At 40.5% G+C, this 22,486-nt stretch overlaps 1 protein-coding gene across 2 annotated transcripts in view; it reads right to left on the bottom strand.

The window, feature by feature from the left end:
• kdm6a (lysine (K)-specific demethylase 6A) overlaps positions 1-22,486 on the bottom strand; it is a 32,039-nt gene that overhangs the window by 5,390 nt on the left and 4,163 nt on the right. For both annotated transcript variants that reach the window (XM_079562532.1, XM_079562533.1), the window contains exons 4-17: positions 22,388-22,437; positions 14,915-14,973; positions 10,521-10,641; positions 8,131-8,185; positions 7,753-7,787; positions 4,845-4,938; positions 3,473-3,599; positions 2,926-3,024; positions 2,573-2,792; positions 1,129-1,269; positions 851-943; positions 731-778; positions 549-656; positions 57-425 (exon numbers count right to left, since the gene is read on the bottom strand). In XM_079562532.1, the coding sequence (XP_079418658.1) occupies positions 57-425; positions 549-656; positions 731-778; positions 851-943; positions 1,129-1,269; positions 2,573-2,792; positions 2,926-3,024; positions 3,473-3,599; positions 4,845-4,938; positions 7,753-7,787; positions 8,131-8,185; positions 10,521-10,641; positions 14,915-14,973; positions 22,388-22,437 (1,619 nt within the window). The remainder of the gene's footprint in view (positions 1-56; positions 426-548; positions 657-730; positions 779-850; positions 944-1,128; positions 1,270-2,572; positions 2,793-2,925; positions 3,025-3,472; positions 3,600-4,844; positions 4,939-7,752; positions 7,788-8,130; positions 8,186-10,520; positions 10,642-14,914; positions 14,974-22,387; positions 22,438-22,486) is intronic.

The raw sequence follows: 22,486 nt of genomic DNA, 5'->3' as shown, positions 1-22,486 counted from the left end.
AAATTGATTTGACTAATAGAACAAATAATGAGTTATTCACAAAGTAAACGTGTTACCTGAGTGCTATTGTTTAGCTGTTGGCTCTTCCATGGCTCGTCTGCTTGACTGGGACTGGTGTTGGTGCTGCTGGTGGCTGTGCAGTTGTGAGGTAGAGAGTTCTGCTGAGTGTAAGGCACGTTTCCATTGCTTGCACTGCCACCTCCCACAGCGGCTGTGTCATTTCTGTCCATAGAGCTCGTGCTGTGATGTCCTTTTTGTCCTGACGTGGGACTGGATGAACAGGAGCCGTTGGCAGCGGGCTGGATGCCTGTGTGATTGGAAGGCGAGCTCACAGGGAGGCCTGGATGATGCTTCGAGGACTCGGCCAAAGGGCCATTGGGGAGGCTTGGCCGGGGCTGTCCCCCTGCTGCAGCCTGCTGCCTCATCTGAAAAGAAAAAAAACAACTATTCAAGGGCCAGCAAACGGCTTTCTGCATTGCAAAAGATTATAGTTTGTTAACACTCGTAAATTGAACATGAACTGTAATTTTATGAAGTGTGGCCGTCACCTGTTGCTGATGCTGTTGCATGAGAGAGAACTGTTTTTCCAGCTGCTCCAGCATTTGAACCTGAAGAGGCTTAAGGTTAGCTCTGTTGCCCCGCAAGTGGTCCAAGAGCTGTGCATTTAAAACATTATTATTAATCTGACGTCATTAATAAGCCTCGAGTAGAGGTTTGTTTTTGTTAATACCTGAAGTTTCTGTGGAGTCAGGTACCAGCTGGGAACAGGCTCTGCTCCCTGAAGATTGGGAAAATGAAAACAAAACAATCAAATTAAGCTCAAACAGAAGCATATTGTCCTAAGTAATACCTTGACTGGGCTGGCAGTACGTTTCCTCTTGGCAGGACTGGCCTGTGGGTCGTTGTGATTGCTGGCAGACTGGCCTACATTCGTCTTGCAAGCCTAAAGAGTCCACATACAGTTTGTTGACAACAAAAATAATGGTGCTCATAATCTAAAATAAAGTTACAGAATCTACATAACAATGCCAGGTGGACAACATTCATTTATGAAAGTGCATGATTGAGTCCTCTACTGTATTAGTAGTGAATTTATTATGTAGAAGAGGCTTCTGAATGTGGTCTCACCTGCTGCGTCTGTGCAGCGTTCAGAGCTCCCTGTCGGGACGTGAGCTCAGCAGGAATGGGAAGGCTCCAAGCCTCTTCTATACTAGGAAGCATTTTACTCTTGTTCTGCAGACTCGCAGGCTGTAGGTTACACAGCTGAGCCTGTGGAAGAACCAGTATAAAGACAAACTTAAGAAGAAAAACTAACAGATATACTCATATGATAAATTACCACCACATACAACAACACAATAATCATGTACAACAACATACCATTAGCGAGATGATTCATGTCAGTAAAAAACAAATATTTCTCCTTTTCTTATTTCAGAAGAAAATTATTATTATTCTTTGGTCAAAAGTCAAACTTCACTTTTATTCAGGAGGAAAGAATTAAAATGACACTTAACTTTTATGCATATTTGAGGCAACATTCTTTTAGGTGCCTCGGCCTTTATATTTAGTGTTGTTCCAATACCAGTTTTTCAGATCCGATATCGATACTTGGGTTTTGAGTAGAGCTGGGTGATTTTTACTTTAAAATAAATCTAATTAACATTTACGATTCGATTAGATGTTTTCCCCCGCACTTAAAAATAACTGCTGGCTCTAAATATATTTTAAAAATATATAGTTTCCAGTTAAAGAGCATCAGCAAAGAAAGCAATCTCAAAAAATCTAAAAAGATTTTTAAACATCCAAATTATTAATACTAAATTTTAAAAAAATTAAAATGATTTGAATTCATTTGACTACCAAATCGACTTTTTGGCCAACCCTAGTTCGGAGTAGCCGTAGACAGAGTATCAGCAAGTGAATAAAAACAATAACGAAGCCCGTATAAAACCATTATGCTCATTATGCACTGTGCAGTATTCTGCTTGATTGTACGCAGCACAAATGTGACTATTAGGGGTTTTATCGTCTGAAAAGCCAAAAAACACAATTTGGTATGGGATAGGTTTGGGTTTTTAGGTACTCACCGATACCAGGAATATCAGCATAAAATCCAGTACCAATATCGGTATCAGAACAACCTGAGATATTTGACGTTTTCCAATTTTTCCAAAATGAAGGACATGACTGAGACACAGGGGCCAGGGCTGGTGAGCATTTCATAACACAGTAAAAAACAAGCATTCAGGTTTTGAAAGCCACATGCAAGTAACTCCGTGCTCAGAAAGAGTCATGTGATGAATGATGACAAGGGCAGTTTTGTGTTTCATCTTTGACGCAATACAATCCAGAAGTACGGATCTGGGCGCTTCAGCAGTAGAAGAAGACACCATAAAACAGGATTACTCATCATGACGACTCCGTGTTTTTGATAAGCGTACAACATTATATTATGGTTACTAGCTCAGAAAAGTTGATCGTAAAAGCACCGTGGCACTCAAGTTCACAAACTACATGAGTAACAACATGTCTGCAGTAAACATACGTGTAGAGGGAAAGCCAGCCTCACCTGCAGCAGTTTGATGCGTTGAGTGAGAGCAGCAGTGTTGAGACAGGATTTGCTGCGTGTTGCATTGATGTAGCACTTGATGGCATCATGCGGCTGGCCACAGGATTCATACAGTGTCCCCAGGTCCATCCAGGCAGCTGCGTGACTATGGTCCAACTGAACAGCGCAAATGTATGCTTGCAGAGCATCCATAGGCTGGTTCTGCTGCTGATAGAGCACCCTAGAGGAACAAGTCAGTAACATTTAATACATGTTATTCATTTAAATTCTTTGCACAACATACACATTTTGAGTAATCTGTTCTTTATTGGGCCTCATTAAATAAGTAAATAAATGTCTATTGTTGCACTTACCCTATAGAGCACCAGGTGTCAGCACTGGCCTCTGACTTGTCAATTGACTGACGATAGGAGATGAATGCATCCTGCACCTTCCCAATACTGGAGTAACACCTGAGAGAAAGATTAAAAAAGATGAGGAAAATATTGTTTTTAAAGGTTTTCAGATAAGAATGAAAAGGTCATACAGTTGACAAAGGAACCTGGACTCGTATGACATTTACCTTTGCCATTTGAAAGCCTTCAACGATAAACTGAGCTAGAATCATTGTAAAGCCACGTTTCTTCAAGCAATGAGGATGAGACATTTAACTATTATTAGTATTGTTCATTTACTCAGTTACTTCAATATAAAATCACACCAATTATGACATAAGCTCCCATATCAAATCAATAAATAACACAAAATTGTTATTGGCCACTGCAAATCTCAACCCCCAGCAGATGGCATCTCAGGCGAACAGACAAATCTGCAGTACCATTTCTAACCATCAAAAGGTGTGACCGCCATCTATAGAACAAACACAACACACACACACGCACGCTGTTGTTTTGTTCTTACCTGCCAAGAAAGTACCAGGACTGGCCCGAGTCTGGGTCTGCCTCTATCGACTTCTGCAGACACTGGATGGCATAGCTGTCCTTGGTGCCTTTATCTCCAAGCTGCTCTGCTGTGTGATGCATCCAGCCTGGACAATAGCATATTTATATATTATTGTTGTTAGTATTGAAGAAAAAAATAGCGCAACACAATATCCTGCTATTCATGCTTAAAAATGTTTTTGAATATTAGGCATGCTGTTAAAAATAATCTATGCACTGTATACATGAGAGCACATGCTTTGAATAATCTCCAGCACAGCGGCAATCTCCACAGGTCACCATGACAACGGTGGCTAGAGCAGGAGTTGTTTTTACAACTGAATGAGAAAGTGGGTCGGGGAGTATTGAAAGCTGGCTACACGGACTTTGTTGTTGATCTGAGGTAGTTTTACAATTAATCACAATACAAATCGCAAACAGTCACATTTATCTCATGGTAAAGGCTGCAATGTTTATTCTCATGTAGAAAACCTGTAGTTTATCAAACAATCATCCTGGATGTGTTTACATTTACCCCTCTTGACTTTAAAACATAAATTACAAATCTACTAAAAACAACTAAAAATCGATCTAAAAACAGCTATTTGGACTTTGGACTTTATTTGTACAGCGCCTTTCACAGACATGACCACAAAGCGCTTTACATGGGCCAATTTACATTCACTCCACACACAGTGGTGGTAAGCTACACATGTAGCCACGGCTGCCTTAGGGGCAGACTGACAGAAGCATGGCTGCACATATCTGCAATCCAATGGACCCTCTGACCACCACCACCACTCATTCAATCAATCAATCACACATCAACCTGGCCTATTGTACATGTTTTAGATGCATGTAACCTATGCTGGCAAATTGTCTTGAAGGTTTAATAACAGCAAATAATAAATTACTAATTAAGTGATCTGAGAACAAAAAACTTACACCTTTCGTTCACAAGGTTAGAGACAGCTGCCTCACAAACAGAAAGCTATAGTAAATAAGCTTTTGGATTCAAATACAGTAAGAGCTAATCATTCCATGTAACTCAGCATCAACAGTGACAAACATCCATTCATAATGATACACCACAATGACAGATATTCAGTCAAGAGTCTACAAATCTGATGTGTGGATGCATAATTGGGAAGTGTGTTGTGTTTTACAGAGATAATATGCTTCCAGAATATGAGAGTTTTTCGTAAATATTGTCTGTGTTCAAAAGAATAACGTCCTGTCAAACAGACCACCCGTCAAATGATGAGTGCACAGCCTGCACACGCCAGGGCATTGGCAAACTGGGACAACAAACAACTTTCAGCTGAGACATAAATAGTTGACAGACGACTCACCAAGTTGTTGCAGTGTGGCCGCCTTCACCTGCGCAGGAAGATCTTCCGTCTCCAGCAAACGCTCATACGCTTCTTTCGCTGCTCTGTATTTCTTCTGCACAATCGAGAAATTGAAGAGTTGTTAAAGCCAGACAGGAGGTCAGAGTTTTATGGCCGCTTTCGGACAGACACAAAGAGTCTTAAGACCTCCTAAGACTGGTAATGACCATCCCGACACACACCCAAACGGGGGAGGGTCATAGTGGACGCACATGCCAGACTCCTCACGTCTGGGAGCACTAAGGTCTTTGTATTTAAGAGAAACCTGAGCTGCTGGTCTGAAGAGAGCCCACTGTTTGCTTGTGTTTTGTGACCTCACTGACCTTGAGACTGAACCGAGGCGGGTGTTTGTGCCGGATGAATCTTATCACTGCAAACAATTACCTGGCCTCTATAATGGATCAAAATGTCCAAACGTGTGAACAAGGCAAACACTCCCACCATGGTTGAAGGCTCTTCCTGTCTACAAACTATTAAAAGGCCTCTGGGGGGAACTGACACTTGGGAAACATGAATGAGACGCTCTTAGAGGTCTCTTCCTGTTCGGAATATTGATTGTCATCAAGCCGGTGCTAATTCTGACAAGACTGACATGGCAGAGCCCCGCCCAGGAAATTCAACTCAGCGTGATGCAGTCATTTAGTGTTGCATCATGTGCTGCATCATTATGTGCCAATTTAAAAAGATGAGTATATCCTTCAGTGCATCTCTGTTTAATGCAGCCCAAATGTAGAGAACGCTGTAAACAAGCTCTGAGCTTTTAAGTGCGGTGCACACTTCTAAATGTGCATCAACACATTATAATCTACCAAAACATGAGGATAAAACGGGTTATTGACAAAAACAGACCAGCCAAAATAAAGTAAAGTAAAGGTAGGGTAAAGGTAAAGCATTTTATTTGTCCTTATACAAATAAAATACAGTAGCTCATAGTGATGGTGCATGTGGCTTTATGTTACCTTTCTGCTAATATCAAGCAGCTTGCTGTGAGGAAATTGTCGCAGACTTGTGTAGGAACAAATACCCAAATTTCCATCTCATACAACTCTCACAAACTTTAACAATTGACCACTCACATTTAAACCAAAATTAACGTTTTAGAAGCTCACGTTGAGGCCTGAAACAACTGATTAGTGGCACAGAGAAGGAAGATGCTGACACTTTAAGGCAGACAGGGATTAGGAAAGAGCACTTCACAGTGACAGGAAGGTTATATGTTTTGTAGATTTTGCAAGGATTAAAGTTCTCCGTCGCTACAACGTCATTTTGAATAATTAGGGAAATATGTCTATCACCTAGAAACTGTCAGAAATAAATGAAAAAAAAAATATATATATGACTGTTGTGATGTCGGAATAGCGCTTTCAAGCCGACACCTTTCCGACGAAGCAGCTAGGCCAGAGCTATCAACCAATCAGAAGTTTGGTGGTGCTGTCAGAGGGGACGCCTCGGGCGCTCTGGGTTAAAAAACATTTACTTTCGATGCTAAAGCGTGCGCACCGCTTTGTCAGGATGGACTCTCAGTTTGCTATGGAGGGCAGGGAGTCAGCGGCAGGCTTTTTGAAGTGAAGTTCGCAGCGACTCGCCCTCAGTTTGATCATGACCTGTTATGCAAGTTAAAAGTGAGCATGAAGTGCTTCTAAAGCAATAGTGTTTATGCACAAATAGTGTTAGTTTATGTCCATCAAAGTTAGGTTAGAGTTTCTGCACCTCACTTAGCAAGGAACAAATGAGACGTCCCACAGAGAACTCACCTTAACATGAGCAGAACAGTAGTAAAGAAGGTACATTTCATGCCCAAGTGAGTGTCTGTGGTTTAGCCTGAAGCTACTGCAGCTTCTGACAGACTCTTTTAATTTTTGTTTTATTATAGCAGCCTGATACTAAAATACACATTCATTTACTGTTTCCTAAAAAACTGCACTAAATTGCCCTTCAATAATAAAACTGTAAATGAGAAAAGAGAACATTTGATAGTGACATTCAAATCTAATGCATCAACTGCTCAGCTATTGCTCTCAAACATAGCTGTGCAGATGAATAAATAATACATTTGTTCTGTGGTAAATTCTCTTCTTTGCCTATGATAGTGTGAGCGTAGATTATCAAAGAATAAAAATAACAATCGGAACACTCCCAGTTGCAGTTTTTAACAGGAATGCTTTAACGCTACACTTACTGAACCCCTTGTATTTGTAATTTTACTCACCCTTTTGTGAGTTCTACACATGTTAAAATGTTCCAAAACAAAGAAAATATGAACATTTAAAAGGAAAACATATGCATAATTTAAAATGCACCAGAATGCACACAATCCACCTAAATCCCCCTGATGTTTTTTTAGAGGTCCCGCTCCCCCTAAACCTGTTCTGTTACTGCAGGAGGAGCAAATAAGAGAAACAGTGGCTAACCTGCATCGATGTGGTGAACATCAGCAGGGATATTAGTGGGGAAAAAATTTCAGTCAGGTGAAATTGTTTTGCTTTAACCCTTGAGACAATGCCAAAGAGGCAAAGTTAAATGGTTTGAACATTGAACATGTACAGATAAGGAGAGTGAATCCTCAATATTTGTATTAGGAGACTTTGGTTAGAGCTGTCAGGGCCAGGCCTGGAAAGATTTGAGCATGTAGTGACAAAGTACCTGTATTAAGTTAAATAGTTTGGTTGTGGAAATGGAAAACGAAGAAAATAAGTGTCAAAATTATCCGATTCATCTCAATACACAGAATGGAATCCAGGACATGAACCGCACATACTAGTGGTAATAAGCTCATAGATGAGGAAAACAAAAAACTAAAATCTCTATTGCCCCTCAAAGAATATTTCTGAAATGAAAACATTCAAGAGATAAAAAAAAGAGTGCTTACCTGAATCTCATATAAATGAGCGATGTGGAACTGAACTGCGGAGAGAAAAGAGACTTTTGTTTGAACTGATAAAGATTGGTCCTACTACACATTTAATTAGTGGACACAGACTAAAATAGTACAGAGCACAGATGGGAGGGGGCTAAGGCTTCCCTACAGTGTGCATGCGATCTGAAATCACACGGTGTATGGCAATTTCTTCTTCTGCTGTTTCCTAGGCAACCAATGTCATGGATAATAAGACGAAAAAGATGGTTGAAGAAACGAGAAAAAATGTTTAATAGAAATGATCCTGTGCCGCAACCTACACATGCAGTTTTATCTACAGCACAGGCACACTTTACAAACACGGGCCATCTAGAAAAAGACCAAACTTACTTTCAGCTTTGGACAAAGTGCAAAGAGTGGAGTCAATCAAAGCCAGCTGAAAATGCTGAAAAGAAAGATATAGATGAATGAATAACAATACAGTTTATTTTTTGTTCAGCAAACCAGAAATAGCCTTACACTGACAATGATTTAAACATCACTGAAACTTGGACACACTATATCATTTAACACAACATAATAAAACATCTGGAACAAAACACGTGGCTTAAAGTGGACATTTCCAGATTTTATACACACATGAAAGACCAAGTATTTAAAGCAAGACAATTGATTCAAACATGTTCTACTCTGCTGGCCTTGGTCAAAGATCTGGTCAAATCATTTATACCAAACAAGTGAAGGATTAGTGAGGTGTGGTGCACAATAATACACATTCGAGAATCGACAACAAGCCTCACAGCATAAAAGCCATGTTTCCTTAAAAGCTCTGCAGAGCTCCAGGAGAATATAAATGAAGCAAATTGAGTGTAATATGAGAGGACAGTGATCGCTGCAGGGACTCAACCACAGACATCCTCTGTCTCAATCCTCTCACACTAGCCTCCGCTGGTTTTTGCTGCTCACATGTAGCTCCCATACAGGGACATTAGGGAAAGCCAAGCAGCCGATCATAGACATTCCTTGAGGTTTTAAGCTACTGCTGAATGAAACCGATGGGAAGGCTGTGTGTCAAGGCGTGGCACACTAATAGACAGTATCCTCAGTCTGGCTTACTGACCAGATATGTTCAGTACTGCACAGCCTCCCATCAACTCAGTGAGGTTGTAGTCAGAGTATTAAATGACCTCAAAGTGCTCTCTTTCTCGGTTCACTGGTAGATGGAATAACTACATTATCATAAATAATGTTTAATGTTTATTTATTATAAAATGCTATTATAAAATACATGTATATTTCTAAATGCATTAAAGAATACAAAGCCTTCACAGTTAAACCACCAATTGGAAAAACTTATTATATTTAAATTATGAATAAATATATGTTAAGTGTGGAATCAGTGGGTTAGCATTAAATCTGTCAGGATTCCCTACAAGAAAAGAATATGCTCCCGTCATTAATATCTGGACTAGGTCAAGATACCTTAAGCCACTTCAAGAGAATATCACAGAATTTCTTAACGAATGCAAGAAAAAGCATGCACATAGCAGAGTATGAATATAAATGCCTCAAACCGGGCCGGTGAAGCACTCTGGCACGTGCGCCCTAACACACACTCCTCGTACAGGCAAATAGGACGCTTCTAAAAATAGACTCGTTTTTAACCAGCCAGAGAATGTCAGTCACGCTTCCAGACAGATGCCTTAAAGTCAGACAGTACACACAATATAATTACCTAGAGTGCTAGTGTGGAGAACCGCTGCATCCTCCTGAAGATCTGTCTCGCTGTTTCCCTCCTTTGCCTTTCACACTTGCTCTAGCAGCAGCCAGATAATGCAGCAGAATTGTCAGCCTGGCTTTTCCATGTCTCGCCTTCACTCTCTCTCTCCCTTTCTCAACTATCTCTGCTTCTCTCTCACCCCCCCTCCTCTATCCTGGTGTCACTGATTACTATTCACCAGAAGGCTGCAGCCCAGAGTGCATGGATGACACACAATACCTTAAAGCAGATCCAGCAGACACACACCATACCTCGTTTCCCCCTTTGAGCAACATAAACCAGTCCACACTACAGGGCTTTGAAGTCAAAAGTCACACCCATAGTAACTATAAAATGAGTTATTAATGAAAGGGAAAAAACGTTTTTTTAAGAATCTGAAGTTAATCTGGTCAATTCAAGTCCACTAAAGCTCACACATACCTGAGATACTCATAGATATCTAGGCCACTGGAGGAGTGTGAGTGTATTCATGAGCGTACGTGAAGTTGGCAATGAGCCAGAACTCAAGGGGAGGGGTGCCCAGCTAAGACTGTGAGAGTGAGAACGTGTAGCACGTGCTGCTTGCAATGTACTAATACAAGCTCAGCCTTTTGTGAAATTGACAGCAAAAATGAAAAAAGAACTTTTAAAACATTATGCAGCTCAGCTCGCATCAAGTCAACAAGCTTTAACAGTAATGTCATTATTGTCATGCATGCCAGCTCTTTTTTCCTGCATACAACCATGTGACAGACTGTCTGAAAGTGGACAAAGCCAGGGATCAGATAGCTCCCTGCTCCTAAAGAAACAGCAGCTCTATAGGCTCTATAAAGCCTTTGTTACGGTCTGAATCTCGGGCTCACAGGTGTCAGGGAATATCACAGAGGCTTCACTTGGAGAGTATCCAATAAAAAATAAAACTGTGTAGCTTTCCAGAGTAATATCAACTTAATAAATGAAGACTAGATTAAAGCAAACAGAAAACAGCATGAGTGTCACTGATGCACCACAACAGGATTACCTTTAAGCTTGACTCATAATCGGTGTTGACTTTAAACATTAGCCCCAGCCTCAGATGGATCTCTTTAGCTTTTGAGAAAGTGGGATCAATGTACAGGACGTCCCGGAAAGCCTTGATCGACCTGAAAGTAAAAAGCACATGACATAAGAAATTAAAATGTATATTTTATTGGGGTCTGTGGTAATAATGATAAATAATGATAATACAGTACATTTTGATGAAGAATCTGCTTTTTTTTAACGATCAATGAATAAAAAAAATAGTACTCAAAAGGAAACAAGTTCCCACTTAATCCTTTTTAGAGCATGCATCAGAAAAAAATACTATTATTTATTATTATATATAGATTATTTACTTTAATGGAGGTAAAATCTTTTTGCTGTTCAGAGTTAACCAATTGTATATTTTGTGTTACAGGCTCCTCTCAGCACAGAGCATGTTTTACAGTTACCTGGAGAAGTGACTTCAACCATTGAGGGATTGTCATGTGTGCCTTGAAGCACTTTGGCACAGACGTTTAGTTTAGTTCAAACCAAAAGATTTCCATTATTCCATGTACAGTATGAGCAAAATGAACCATTACAAAGTGTTCAACAGACCATTCATGATCTATTCAGATCTATCTAAGCCTTTTCAGTAATTACTTTGGTCACCCTGAGCTCTATATGTTTGAATAATAGTACATTTATACATCTGTTTTGAAAGCTTTAACTGCATTGGACTGTTTTCATTGATCTTTCAAGTTGTTCCAAAGATCAACACCTCTAACTGTTTAAGTTTTTTGGAAAATGCCAGTTCCTCTGAGGCTTTTCCAGAGATTTAATTAATTGAAAATTCTTCCTCATTTACAGAATTTTTTAACCTTGACGGAAATTTTTTAAGGACGTCGAAAATCAAGCCGTAATTCAGGTCCAAATGCAGCATTGCGCTAACCTGGCTAACGCCATGCTGCTGTGTGCGCTCGAATTATTTCGAACTGCACAACAGCCTGGAGACCATGGCCGACATCTCCGGTGGATTTGGGAACCAATCACAGAGCGAGGAGGGACGGCAAGACGATGACGCGCTATTCGATATATGGAAGCTTGTAGTTTATTTACGGATAATAAAAAAAAAAGTTTATTTACGGATCCAACGTGACAGCAGCAGACACGATGGTATTTTTTGATCAAGCTTTAGACCTTGTTCTAAATAGTTTATATTCAAAAGTTTACAGCGGGTACGTCATACGTCATCTCATACGATGATACGATTGGCTGGGGCTACGTGCAGACGCAAGAGACTTTTTTTGTTTTTTTTTCGTATCGCCCAATAAACGAGTATGGACGATCATAAACCACACCTCTCCTACGAGAAAATGAATTGGTGGTCCCCAGACTAAATATCACTTGTGATTTTAGTCTGGTGTTAGCCAGGCTAGCATTGCGCTACCTCTGGGCTGTTTCACAACATCATACCACTGTTCTAAAAGGGGATTTTACCAATATGATCATTTAGCCGCAGTTAGCGCATTTACACTTACCGTCATAGTTCGTATTTTAGCCGTTTCTTTCCTCTAGTACTAGCCTTGGCACCGCTGAATGATTCCATAACCCCACCAGAGGGCAGCATTTGTCCACATTTGTTCTCATCGCGGCTTACAAAACTTTTAATGACGTTCTATACAGCGTGCACATCTGCAGGTGTTTTGATCAGGTTTTTGCGACGTGTAGAGCCCCGCGAACCAAGCAATTGTCTTTCTCTCGGGACATGACCAATGTTTAACCCACAGTGGAGCAGCCAATATTGTAAAATACTCCATTAAGCCGCTATTCCACATAGCGCAGCTCAACCGCGCACGGCACAATCTACGTGTACGTATCGACTCTACAAAAACACGCTTTTGTTTCCACTACACGGCACTACCAAGGTTGCCAGGTTCGCTGTTTTCCCGTGGAATTGGGCGGATTTTTAAGTTTTTCCGTGAGTGAAAAAACATGTCCTTGGTTTTCCTGGAGGGGGGTAATTGTAGTTCAAGCAATATTAAAAGGGGGCTAGGTGCAAATTAGCCATACTCACTACTGCCACCACAGGCCAAGCGTGTAACTGCACCTTCTATATTAAACTCGTGCATGAGAGTGAGTGACAGTGCATGATCTTAGAGGCAGTTGTGGTGAATAGGTCTGAGCTCATTCTACACATTAGGACATGGCTGGAACATGTAGGGGGAGGAAAATACTTCATTTTAACATTTTTAAACTCTGTATAGTCCCTTTAAGTGAAATTGTATAAATTGTATACAAGGTGAATGGTGGCATTATTCTCGACTGCAGGCGTGATATCAAGGCAAATAAAGGCATACAGGGTAAACAGAAACAACTTATTAAGCTTATGTTCTGGGGCTAAGAGGGAAAAAAAACAGGGTACTGTGCACCACCAGATCTCATAATATATTCCGCGTTTTTTGGCTGTTTTTTGAGCACTACCGCAGTTGTTGTGGGCGGCGCTGGGGAGCACAGATCGTCCTTAAAGTTTTGTAAGGGTGGTGGGGGTGATGGAATTATTCAGAGGTACCAAGCTGTAATAAAACAGAAGAGAAACCGCTCAATAACAAACTATGAAGGTAAGCAACTTGCAAATGTTATGCTAACACCAGCTAAAGTAATAATCCACAGAACCAAGCAACTTCATTTACCAGATTTATTCTATTTCAACTTTCTCCAACAACAAAAGACACAACTCTGAATTAACCTTTCTAACCTATTCTATTCTGTGTCACTTTTTTTGTTACAGCTGGTGTGTCATGACATCTTTTTAACACCTCAAAAAAGGTCGAAAAACACTTATGAATGTTTTAAGCCCAACATTTAATTTCTAGCAAATTCGGGCGAGTAGTCTTTAAATTGGCTAAGCGGCAGAGCACTGAGCTCACTGCAGCCTGCTTGGCTGCCACACATGCACAGAAGAACACACATTCATGAACTCACTGCCCCTTTCCCTCCCTCTAATCCATGCACTGCTCTCCCTCTCCTCTATACTGGCTCATTTTAAAGCCAAATCCTACAGAGCACAGTTTTCTGCAGATGGTCCTAACAGAGAGCAAAGCAGGTTCCAAACAAGAATAAACTCTTTCAATCATACAAATTAAGAAAATGTGATTTTCATAAAGCATGTACTTCTATATTGTGATTTGTCCCGAGGAGTTCACACAGTGATTCACAGCATACTTGAACTGAGGCTCATCAGAATAGGACAGTTAGGGCTAGATGTAATAGGCCTGAAATCTCAGTTTCAGACTATCAATTAATTTTACAGGCAGAAATGCAAAATGTTATGCTAATTATGGCTATCAATTAATACCCATAATTAATTTGTCCATTATTCATGCCATACTTGGTTGTGGTGAGCTACATTTGTAGCCACAGCTGCCGGAATCGAGGCAGCCACCGGCCCCACCCCCAACCACCAACCACTCACACTCACTATTGACAAAGGCTACCTGGTATTCCTTCAAAGTGTTCCATCCACTTATTAACCAGAGCCAACCATGCTTAGCTTCTGAGATCTGACATGATCGGGGATAGCGAAGGCCTTTAATTATGGTTCTTTAATACAAATTCACTTGAAACTGTAGGTCTTCGTCTGACCCATCTGAATGGTCATATAAAATATTATGGCGATAATAACGCTTTGACTAAACTGAGTTTTATACCTGCAATTTGATTTAAAAATCATATAGCCTATGTTTTATTTTTCATGTAATTGAGCACTGAGTTGCAAACTAAGCTTGCATATACTTTTAAAACTGCTATTAAATATCATGGAGCTCATTTACTACATTTCAGCTTCATGTAGCAACAAGACACAAATCTGCAAGAGGCATCAGAGGCATTTTATGGAGTTGTCGTAAAACATCCTCAATTTTAATCATTCTCAAATAAACGTAGCACTCTCTCACTCCTCCTTCCTCCCTATTCAGCTACGCTCTCTGATAACAGTTTGACTGTAAAAATCTGAACTTTTCCCTTTGGAAACAAAGTACTTTCTGATTCTGGAACAGTGCTACACATACACTGTAGTGTTGCCTTGTGTACGAAATGGTATAATAAATGGTATGAATAAAGTTGCTTTGCCTACGCAGGTTTACACTCACTTTGAGAAAGCAGTGAACAATAAAAAAGTATTTTTCTCAAGTGCATTTTGGATCAAACTAAGCTCAAAATTGACTTTTGTCCATGAATGAGTGTCACGCGAATGTGCAAATGGTTCTGTCCATGTACTTTTGGACAGGTATATCTTAAACTGGATAAATTGGGTAACTTTCCAGATCGGGCAGTGACAGAATCAAGAAGGTTCTGGTATTAAACAGTGTACAATATATACACACACTTTTAAGAATTAATATATGTACTTACCACTGAAATGCATTATAATGGAAGTAGACCATCCCCAGGCCATACAGAAAGGTAGCATTCTGAAAATCAAAACACACAAATTGCATTGATTTAGTTTCCCTTATTTCTGCTGATAGATTAAGATTTAGCCATACTGCAAAAAAAAGAAAACCTGGTCTCGAGACTAACTTTTTCTTCATACACAATACATTTTGTTCATATGCTTCCTTAAATCTACCAATATCTCATACCAGCCGAAACCAAGAGACTTTCTTAAAACACTGGCTTTCTCCATTGTGAGATCAATAGAGATCTTTTATATATGTATAATAAACTTGTAATGGAAACATATTAAATAAGAACTTGGAGAGAATTTTCTACACTAAATATCCTTGGCTACAAAACATGAGTCTATGAGGTTACTTAATACAACTCACAACATAAAGTGATCTGACCCTACACACCCATCACACAGTCTCTTCAAGGTAATGCCTTCAGGTAGGAGACTGAACTCCACGGGCCAGGTCCAGTCGACTGAGAAACAGTTTTACTTCTACCATCCCCCGCTCCACACCAAGGACTTGAGAGAATGAACATTTTGATTCATTTTGAATTAATTAACAATAAAATCTTTGAATGTGATCATTACAACTTGTGCATTACAGTTAGATAAGATAGATAAGATAAGATAAACTTTATTGTCCAACGAGTGGGAAATTTGTCTTGGGCTATTCACCCATGCTCCATTGTTCATACACCTATCAAAGTTCATCTTTGCTTGGACAAAAGAGTTTTTAAATCTGTTGAGATTGCAGCGGGGGACTCTTAGCCTTCATCCCGAAGGCAACATTTCGTACTCTGAATACAGAGAATGTGACGGATCACTCAAAATCTTGTTGGCCAAACGCAGAGTGGCCTGTTCATAGAGGCTCTGCAATGATGGCTGCTCCCGTTTTTAAAAGTAGGTAATTATCATTACAACAATCTACAAATGTTTGAATTTCTTTAACATATTCAGATGTGCTGCCTTGTGGATCAAAGATAAGAAGATTGCAGAATCATCAGAACATTCTGATGTTTGACAGTGTCCCGTTCACACTAACCTGTTGACTGTGATTAGTTAAAAAAGACCTGTACCATCTTATAATAGAAGAGTATATTGAGTTCAGACAACCCTCTTCATTATGTGGTTGTAGGGTATTAAACACTGAACTTAAGTCAATCAATAACCGACAGGCATATGTGCTAGAGTCCTCCAAACGTTTATTAATGAAATGCGTCAAAGACAGAATAGCGTCTTCTGTGCTCCTGTTCCTTTTGTAGGCAAACTGCATGGGGTCTAAGATGCCCTTAACCCCAGACCTTAAGAAGTCAATGACAATTCTTTCCAGACACTTCATAACAATCGAGTGCGACCGGGCGATAGTCATTACTCCCCTGACAGCTGGCCTTTTTGGGAATGGGAATTATAATGGAGCTCTTCCACACAGATCAGTATTTGATACAAACACTTGGTGTTTGTGGAGACAAAGTCTTGGTACCTTGCATTGCCTTGACTTTGAAGACAATGCCTCCGAACTCACTTCCCTCCATCTAGGGCTGGGCGATTTTGGGAAAAATATAATCACGATAATTTTCCCCAAATTGATCATCTTCTGATTTTTTTTTGGTTTTAAAGGAAAAAAATAAACAATAAATGTGGTCTTTCCTGGACTAGCAAGTAAACAGATGCTGCAGCCAAACTGAAAACTGCAGCTAACTCGGCAAAAACAAGCTCTACACAAGACAACATCCCCTCACCTGCCCACGCAACACACAAACATCTGCAAAGGAGACGCAAAAAAGTGGAAAGTTTGAAGAATGTCAGAAGCAGACAACGAGATTTGGTGCATGGTTCATGTGTGGAGCCTCACAAGGCCACGACTTACGGAGTGAAGCGCAACTTACTATGTATAAAAGACGATCAAACTTACAATTCACTGTTAGAGTCCAGCTAATCCACGGCTGCAACTTAAAAAATCCCCCACATGGTCCAAAAACAGCAATCGATAGTTTTCCTCCTTGAAGGTAAACCGTGCACATCCTGATATTCTGACAGCTCCTCGCATGTTTCCATTTTGCCCATTAGACAAGTTAGCGCAACTTTGTGGCTGATTTTGCACTTAAAATCACCAGGTCCTCTCCTCTTGCTGCCCTGCCGTGTGTGCTTCCCGTTTGTGTTTCCCTGGGCTTGATCTGACAGGCGCTGCAGCATTGCGCCGTCCATATATTTCTTCCAGAACGCGACAGGACTGGCCAGTTTTCCTGTCGATTAAAACCCACCACGCAATTATCGAGAACGACCTTCATTAAAATCGTGATTAGATTAAAATCCGATTAATTGCCCAGCCCAAGGCAAGTGTCCTGCCTTGCTCAAAAAAGAGCTGCTAATGGAACACACTTCAGAGGGAATGGAGGTGACATAAAAAAAGGAAAATATGTTTCATCCTGTGGAGTGGGATAGTCTGGGGGGAAATCTAAGGCCGTCGGGGATCAAAGTAATTATCCTTTATTTCTACTGACTAAAATGGGCCTCAAAATCAAGTAATAGCAGTTAATGACTGAAATGTCCAGATGCTTTTGTTGGCTGATGAACACTAAATAAAGATTGAAAGGGGGACTCAAAACATTAGTTATGAACATCTTAAAGAGGCTTAATCTATTAAATGCAATGCCCAACAAACAAATCTGGTTCTTTGTTAGTCCATCAAGCAGACAATTTGCTTCAATGTTTTGCTGAAATAAAATAATATACATTTAAAGTTGACAAAAAGAAATCATAGATTTAGTTTTCTATTGTTGACTAATGAAGACTAAAACCTAAATTATACTTTTTAACCAAATCTTGACAAAAACTGTATTGCTTTTTTTGTTGTTAAAAGATGGAAAAACTGAATTGTGTCAAAATTAACACTGGCTGGCAGGCCCATTAAACAAGTGGAAACAGGTGTTTTTCTTCAGCGCCAACTTTTTTTCCCTTTCATTTTTTTAATGCATTATTGGTGATTTTGACTGGTGTAAGGTTGCACAGGATACACAGGTATATCCTCGGGAAATTATGATTACCACAGGGAGGACACATGCCTCTAGAGCACATTAACATGGGCACAACACTTGCGCAGTGAGTGATGATGTAGATGCCTGATCTTGCCCACATCAGACCAAGGCGAGGAAACAAGGCTTTGGGAAACAGAGCATAATTTTTTCCAGGATCGGCTCTGATATCAGATTATACCAGTATCAGATCGGTGCATCCCTAGATTTAATCCCTTTGTAATTATGACTAAGTTTGATGCATAATATCTGTGGTTTGGGCTGGGCGATAAATGAAATTCATTCGATTAATTCGTGCTTTTGAAAATCGACAATGTGGAAAATTGCTAAATCGTAAAATAGGACAGTCCACGTCCACCTCATGTGCTGTGTGGGCAATTTAGCTTCTTCTCTGACCGCTTCGTAGCGACTTTTGTTTTTTGAAGAATAACACCAGTGGAGAACCCAGCACCTTTCTGACAATCTGCTACTTTACAAAGGCCATGTATTAAGCTTAGGATTGCGCAATATAGTTTTGCAGAAATGGCTTGTTTTGAACCGTCTCATGATCATCTTGCTCGGCCATCGAGATAAAAACTCACTGGTTTATTATGAAACAACTTTTACAATCAGGAGCAGATCGAGGCATATTTAAAAGAGGAATTGAAGTAAGTAGAGGTACATCAGATACCTCTATTTACTATTACTTGTTTGCACATTATTCTGCTATTGTTTGATTGCACGTTTTCCTGACCATTTGCACCCCGATTGTTCTTCTGAGCTGATGTAACAAGTGAATTTGCCCATTGTGAGATCAATGAATGATCTTTTTGGGCATTTCTCTCGACCCAAGAGCAGCACTTTTGGCTCAGTCTAAATCCAAGCGCTGCACTTTAAGCCGGTCTGAACAGCCGCTCCGAGTCCGGCTGAAACAGGTGGTCTCGAAACATAGTCAAAGCGGGTGTGGTGTGAAGGCGGCCGACCTCAGGCCAAACTAAGAAAAACTTAATATGTGCATGACAGGAAATTTGGATTACTGCTCTGACGAGGCAAAATGTATCAACTTCATCGTATCAATAGGGATGGGCATTGGGTATCAAAACCCGGTATCATAACAGGTCTGGACTACGTGTCCCAGTGCAGCCGGACCGATAAGCTCCAGCGTTATCAGTCTTCTTATCGGGGTCGCTAAGATAATCACGCAAGCTCAAATAATCACACTAAAAAGGCTCTCTCCGCTCTTATGGATGCATTCTCTGCATCACATCTATAAATCCCCGCGACCCGCACGAGAGCGCGCGCTGTCGGCCCATCCCAACGAGACAGGTGTGCGTGGTAAAGACACACAGTGTTAAACATTCATTCATACATTGCTTACTACTCAGAAACCCCCCGGGCTCCTGCCAATAACACGCTGGGAAAAGTGGCACGTAACAACTTTGTATTGAACAGACAGATGAGCGACGCGCACTTTTCGGGTGGAGTCTATTTTTCCACAAAGGGCGAGAGGAGAGGAGAGTGACAACGAGGACATAACAGGCTGTGGTTCTAGTTCATTATTCTGTCCCACAGCTACAGCCAAATCTAGCCAACAGCTTGTGAATAACATTACATTTATGAGACTCAACCCTGTATATAACCATATATTAAATGTGTGCGCAAATTGGAAATAAATTAGGTCCAATTAGACCTAAGCTATATTGCCTTTTAAAGTACCAATAGAAGTACTGTTAAAGTACCGGCTCGATAAGGAGTAGTAGTATCAATAAATCCTTAACGATACACATCCCCAATAATCAACGTGTGTCTCTCTTCTGCCCCTTGTTCCCTTACTGCTGCAGTAAAGCTTTCCCCGATTAAAGTGCATTTCTCCTGCCTGACTGTATTTAACCACGAGAGAAGTGACCACACCTGAACATCAGGGAAGTGCACACGTATCGGCACATTGACAGCTTGATACCCGTTGTCATGGGAACAACTTCATCAAACAGCTGATTGTTGTCACGTGGCTGATGGTGCCAGGTTTGGTACGGGCGCATGTGAACATGGGCTGAACTACTTTAAAGTAAATGTAGTTAAAACAAGGGCAGTCTTGGGTCGACCCACAAGCACAAAGATGTGCAAAAACACCCTTAGACAATTGTTCATTTTTGTCCTGCCTTTTTATACTATATTTGAATTTATTTTACATTTCTGTAACTGGGAAGTATGATCTGAAAGAAAGGAATAGGCCTGATTCCAGCTAATTTCAAATAAAATCAATCAAATCAATCTCATTGTGGATGCGAGTTTTATTTTTTTAGCCAAATCCCCTATCTGTGGTATGTATTAATTATAGTTTAAAGTAAAACTTTGGAGGAAAATCTTCTATCTATCTATCTTTGCTTGAATTTTTATGTCAGAGCCAGGAAAAGTTCCAGAGAATTCCGACTCACTAATTTCTCATTAACTGTTGGCATGGCAACAGTTAAAGATGTCCAATAAAGATCAAAGACTAATATCACAAAAAATGTCAAACAATGCAAATAATGAAGTTACATTCTTTGTGCTGCTGCCTAAAAAAAAAAAAAAGCATAACTGTATTTAAGCTCGGATGAAGGCCTATGCCGAAATGAGCTTATTTCATGTTGTAGCCAAATAAACAGCTATGTGAGTGATCATCAACCTTTATTGCAGACTCGAGGTCCAGTTAAAACGAATAACAAAAACAAACACACAACAACATTTAGAGCAGACAACTGTACCAGTGTCGCCACAGTTCAGACTGGTAGCGCGTGGCACTGACTTTGATGTTTGTCAAGCTCATAATAATCATATTGGCACAGCTGTTGAGCCGACATATAAATCTGTACATTAAATTTCTCAAAACAGCGTGAAAAGTTCGGATGCCAGCAGAAACAAATAAATAAATGGCTGGCACTCTCCCATCGAGGTCTTTTCAGCAAAAGACCTGAGTATTTGTCTGGGTTGTCATTTGTAAAATACATTGACGTGCCCCCACTTACATAAAAAAAAAAGATGTTTTCACAAAAAATGTGTCTAATGTGTCATATGCACTCTAAATGCAGAGCAGCACGAGACAGTTTCTCAAAAAGCTTATTTGACTTGACTTGGTGACTGAGGCACAGAGGAAGGGCTACAGAACAGGTAAACAGGCTGTTATTGGTTTTGCTAGGCCTACCTCTTCCTCTCTCAAATGTCCCACTATGACATAATAGTGTCTTTATCAAATACCAAGGAACTAAGCACAATACAGTAGATGCCTTAGTTTGGCTAGCAGTCCGCCATTAAACTGGAAGAAGAAGGAGGAACACTGGTGTTGGGGCTAGTGCAAATTGTACTCTAGATATCCAGACCGGCTGTCACACAGAACTTTTTTTTTATCCCATTTCCAAAGCCTGCCCTAACCCGATATCTCTGCCAGTGCGAGCACAAACTTTGATTTGGATTCTTCTGTGCGCACAAGGCGCGTGTAATAGCCCAAGAGGGTCGATCCAAACGGACTCTCTACGACACAGGTCACTAAATGGCAGACCTCGGTCCAGATCCAGACCTACCCGCCAACCCGTCCGGACCTGAACCGTGGCTCTGACCTTTAGACCTGACTGTGAATCCTCTCAGACGAGCGGCTGCGTGTGCCCCCTCTCTCCCTCTCTGACTGCAGAGGGGTACAAACACAGCCCAGATAAACAGAAAGAGAAACTACTGCCCCTGAGCTCCTTGACACTTTTTATTTTTTCAACCACGGAATGACTGAAATGCAGCGTGCTTAAAGTTTCAGAATAGAGGACAGCCTAATTAAATATGCACACGAGGCCTAAAACAACCAGAACTAAATCAGGACTTAACCTCACTGCACTGGCACATTGTGTACATAATATAGGCTACATGCAGTCTTCTATTTAGGAGCCTAAAAGCAATATTTTCAAATCACAGTAATTACTATTAGATTTAATAAAGGCTTAAAAATCTCCATATAGCCATGAATTAACCCTGTATGTTCCGGACCTTTGCGTGACACATTTTTTTCCCATTTGGACCTTAGTGAAATCAAATGTGTGACCCCTGCTCTATGATGTGCAACGCAGACCGTAGCTTTACAACACAGGCTTTTGTTTGTATGAATTTGTTTGAATCCGTACCGGCTCCGGTCTACCAGTTAAAGCCATTTCCCCCATGCAGTGGATAAATTTCCCTACGGGCACAATAAAGCCTGCCTTAACCATAACGTAACCGACCGACCCAAAGGTTGAGAATGAATTCTTTATAGGACAGAGCAGCACGGAGTGAAAGGGGGTGAAGCGTGTGGAGAGACAACTCTTTGAGGCCGGAGACCATTCCATGTACATGTGCAGTGGCTCTGCTGCATTATGTTGTTACACAGTCAAAAGTTCAGCTTGTGTTGGGTGCTGATAAACTTACCTTCCAGTGGTCTAACTGTAAACTGAAGTACTTCTGGTATGCGGATAATGCTGTAAGATGGACACAAAATATTCATGAATGTTCAATTATCTCATCTTA

This window comes from Gobius niger, assembly GCF_951799975.1.
Source record: "Gobius niger genome assembly, chromosome: 9".
Taxonomy (NCBI): domain Eukaryota; kingdom Metazoa; phylum Chordata; class Actinopteri; order Gobiiformes; family Gobiidae; genus Gobius; species Gobius niger.
This window is presented reverse-complemented; position numbering and strand designations above follow the sequence as displayed.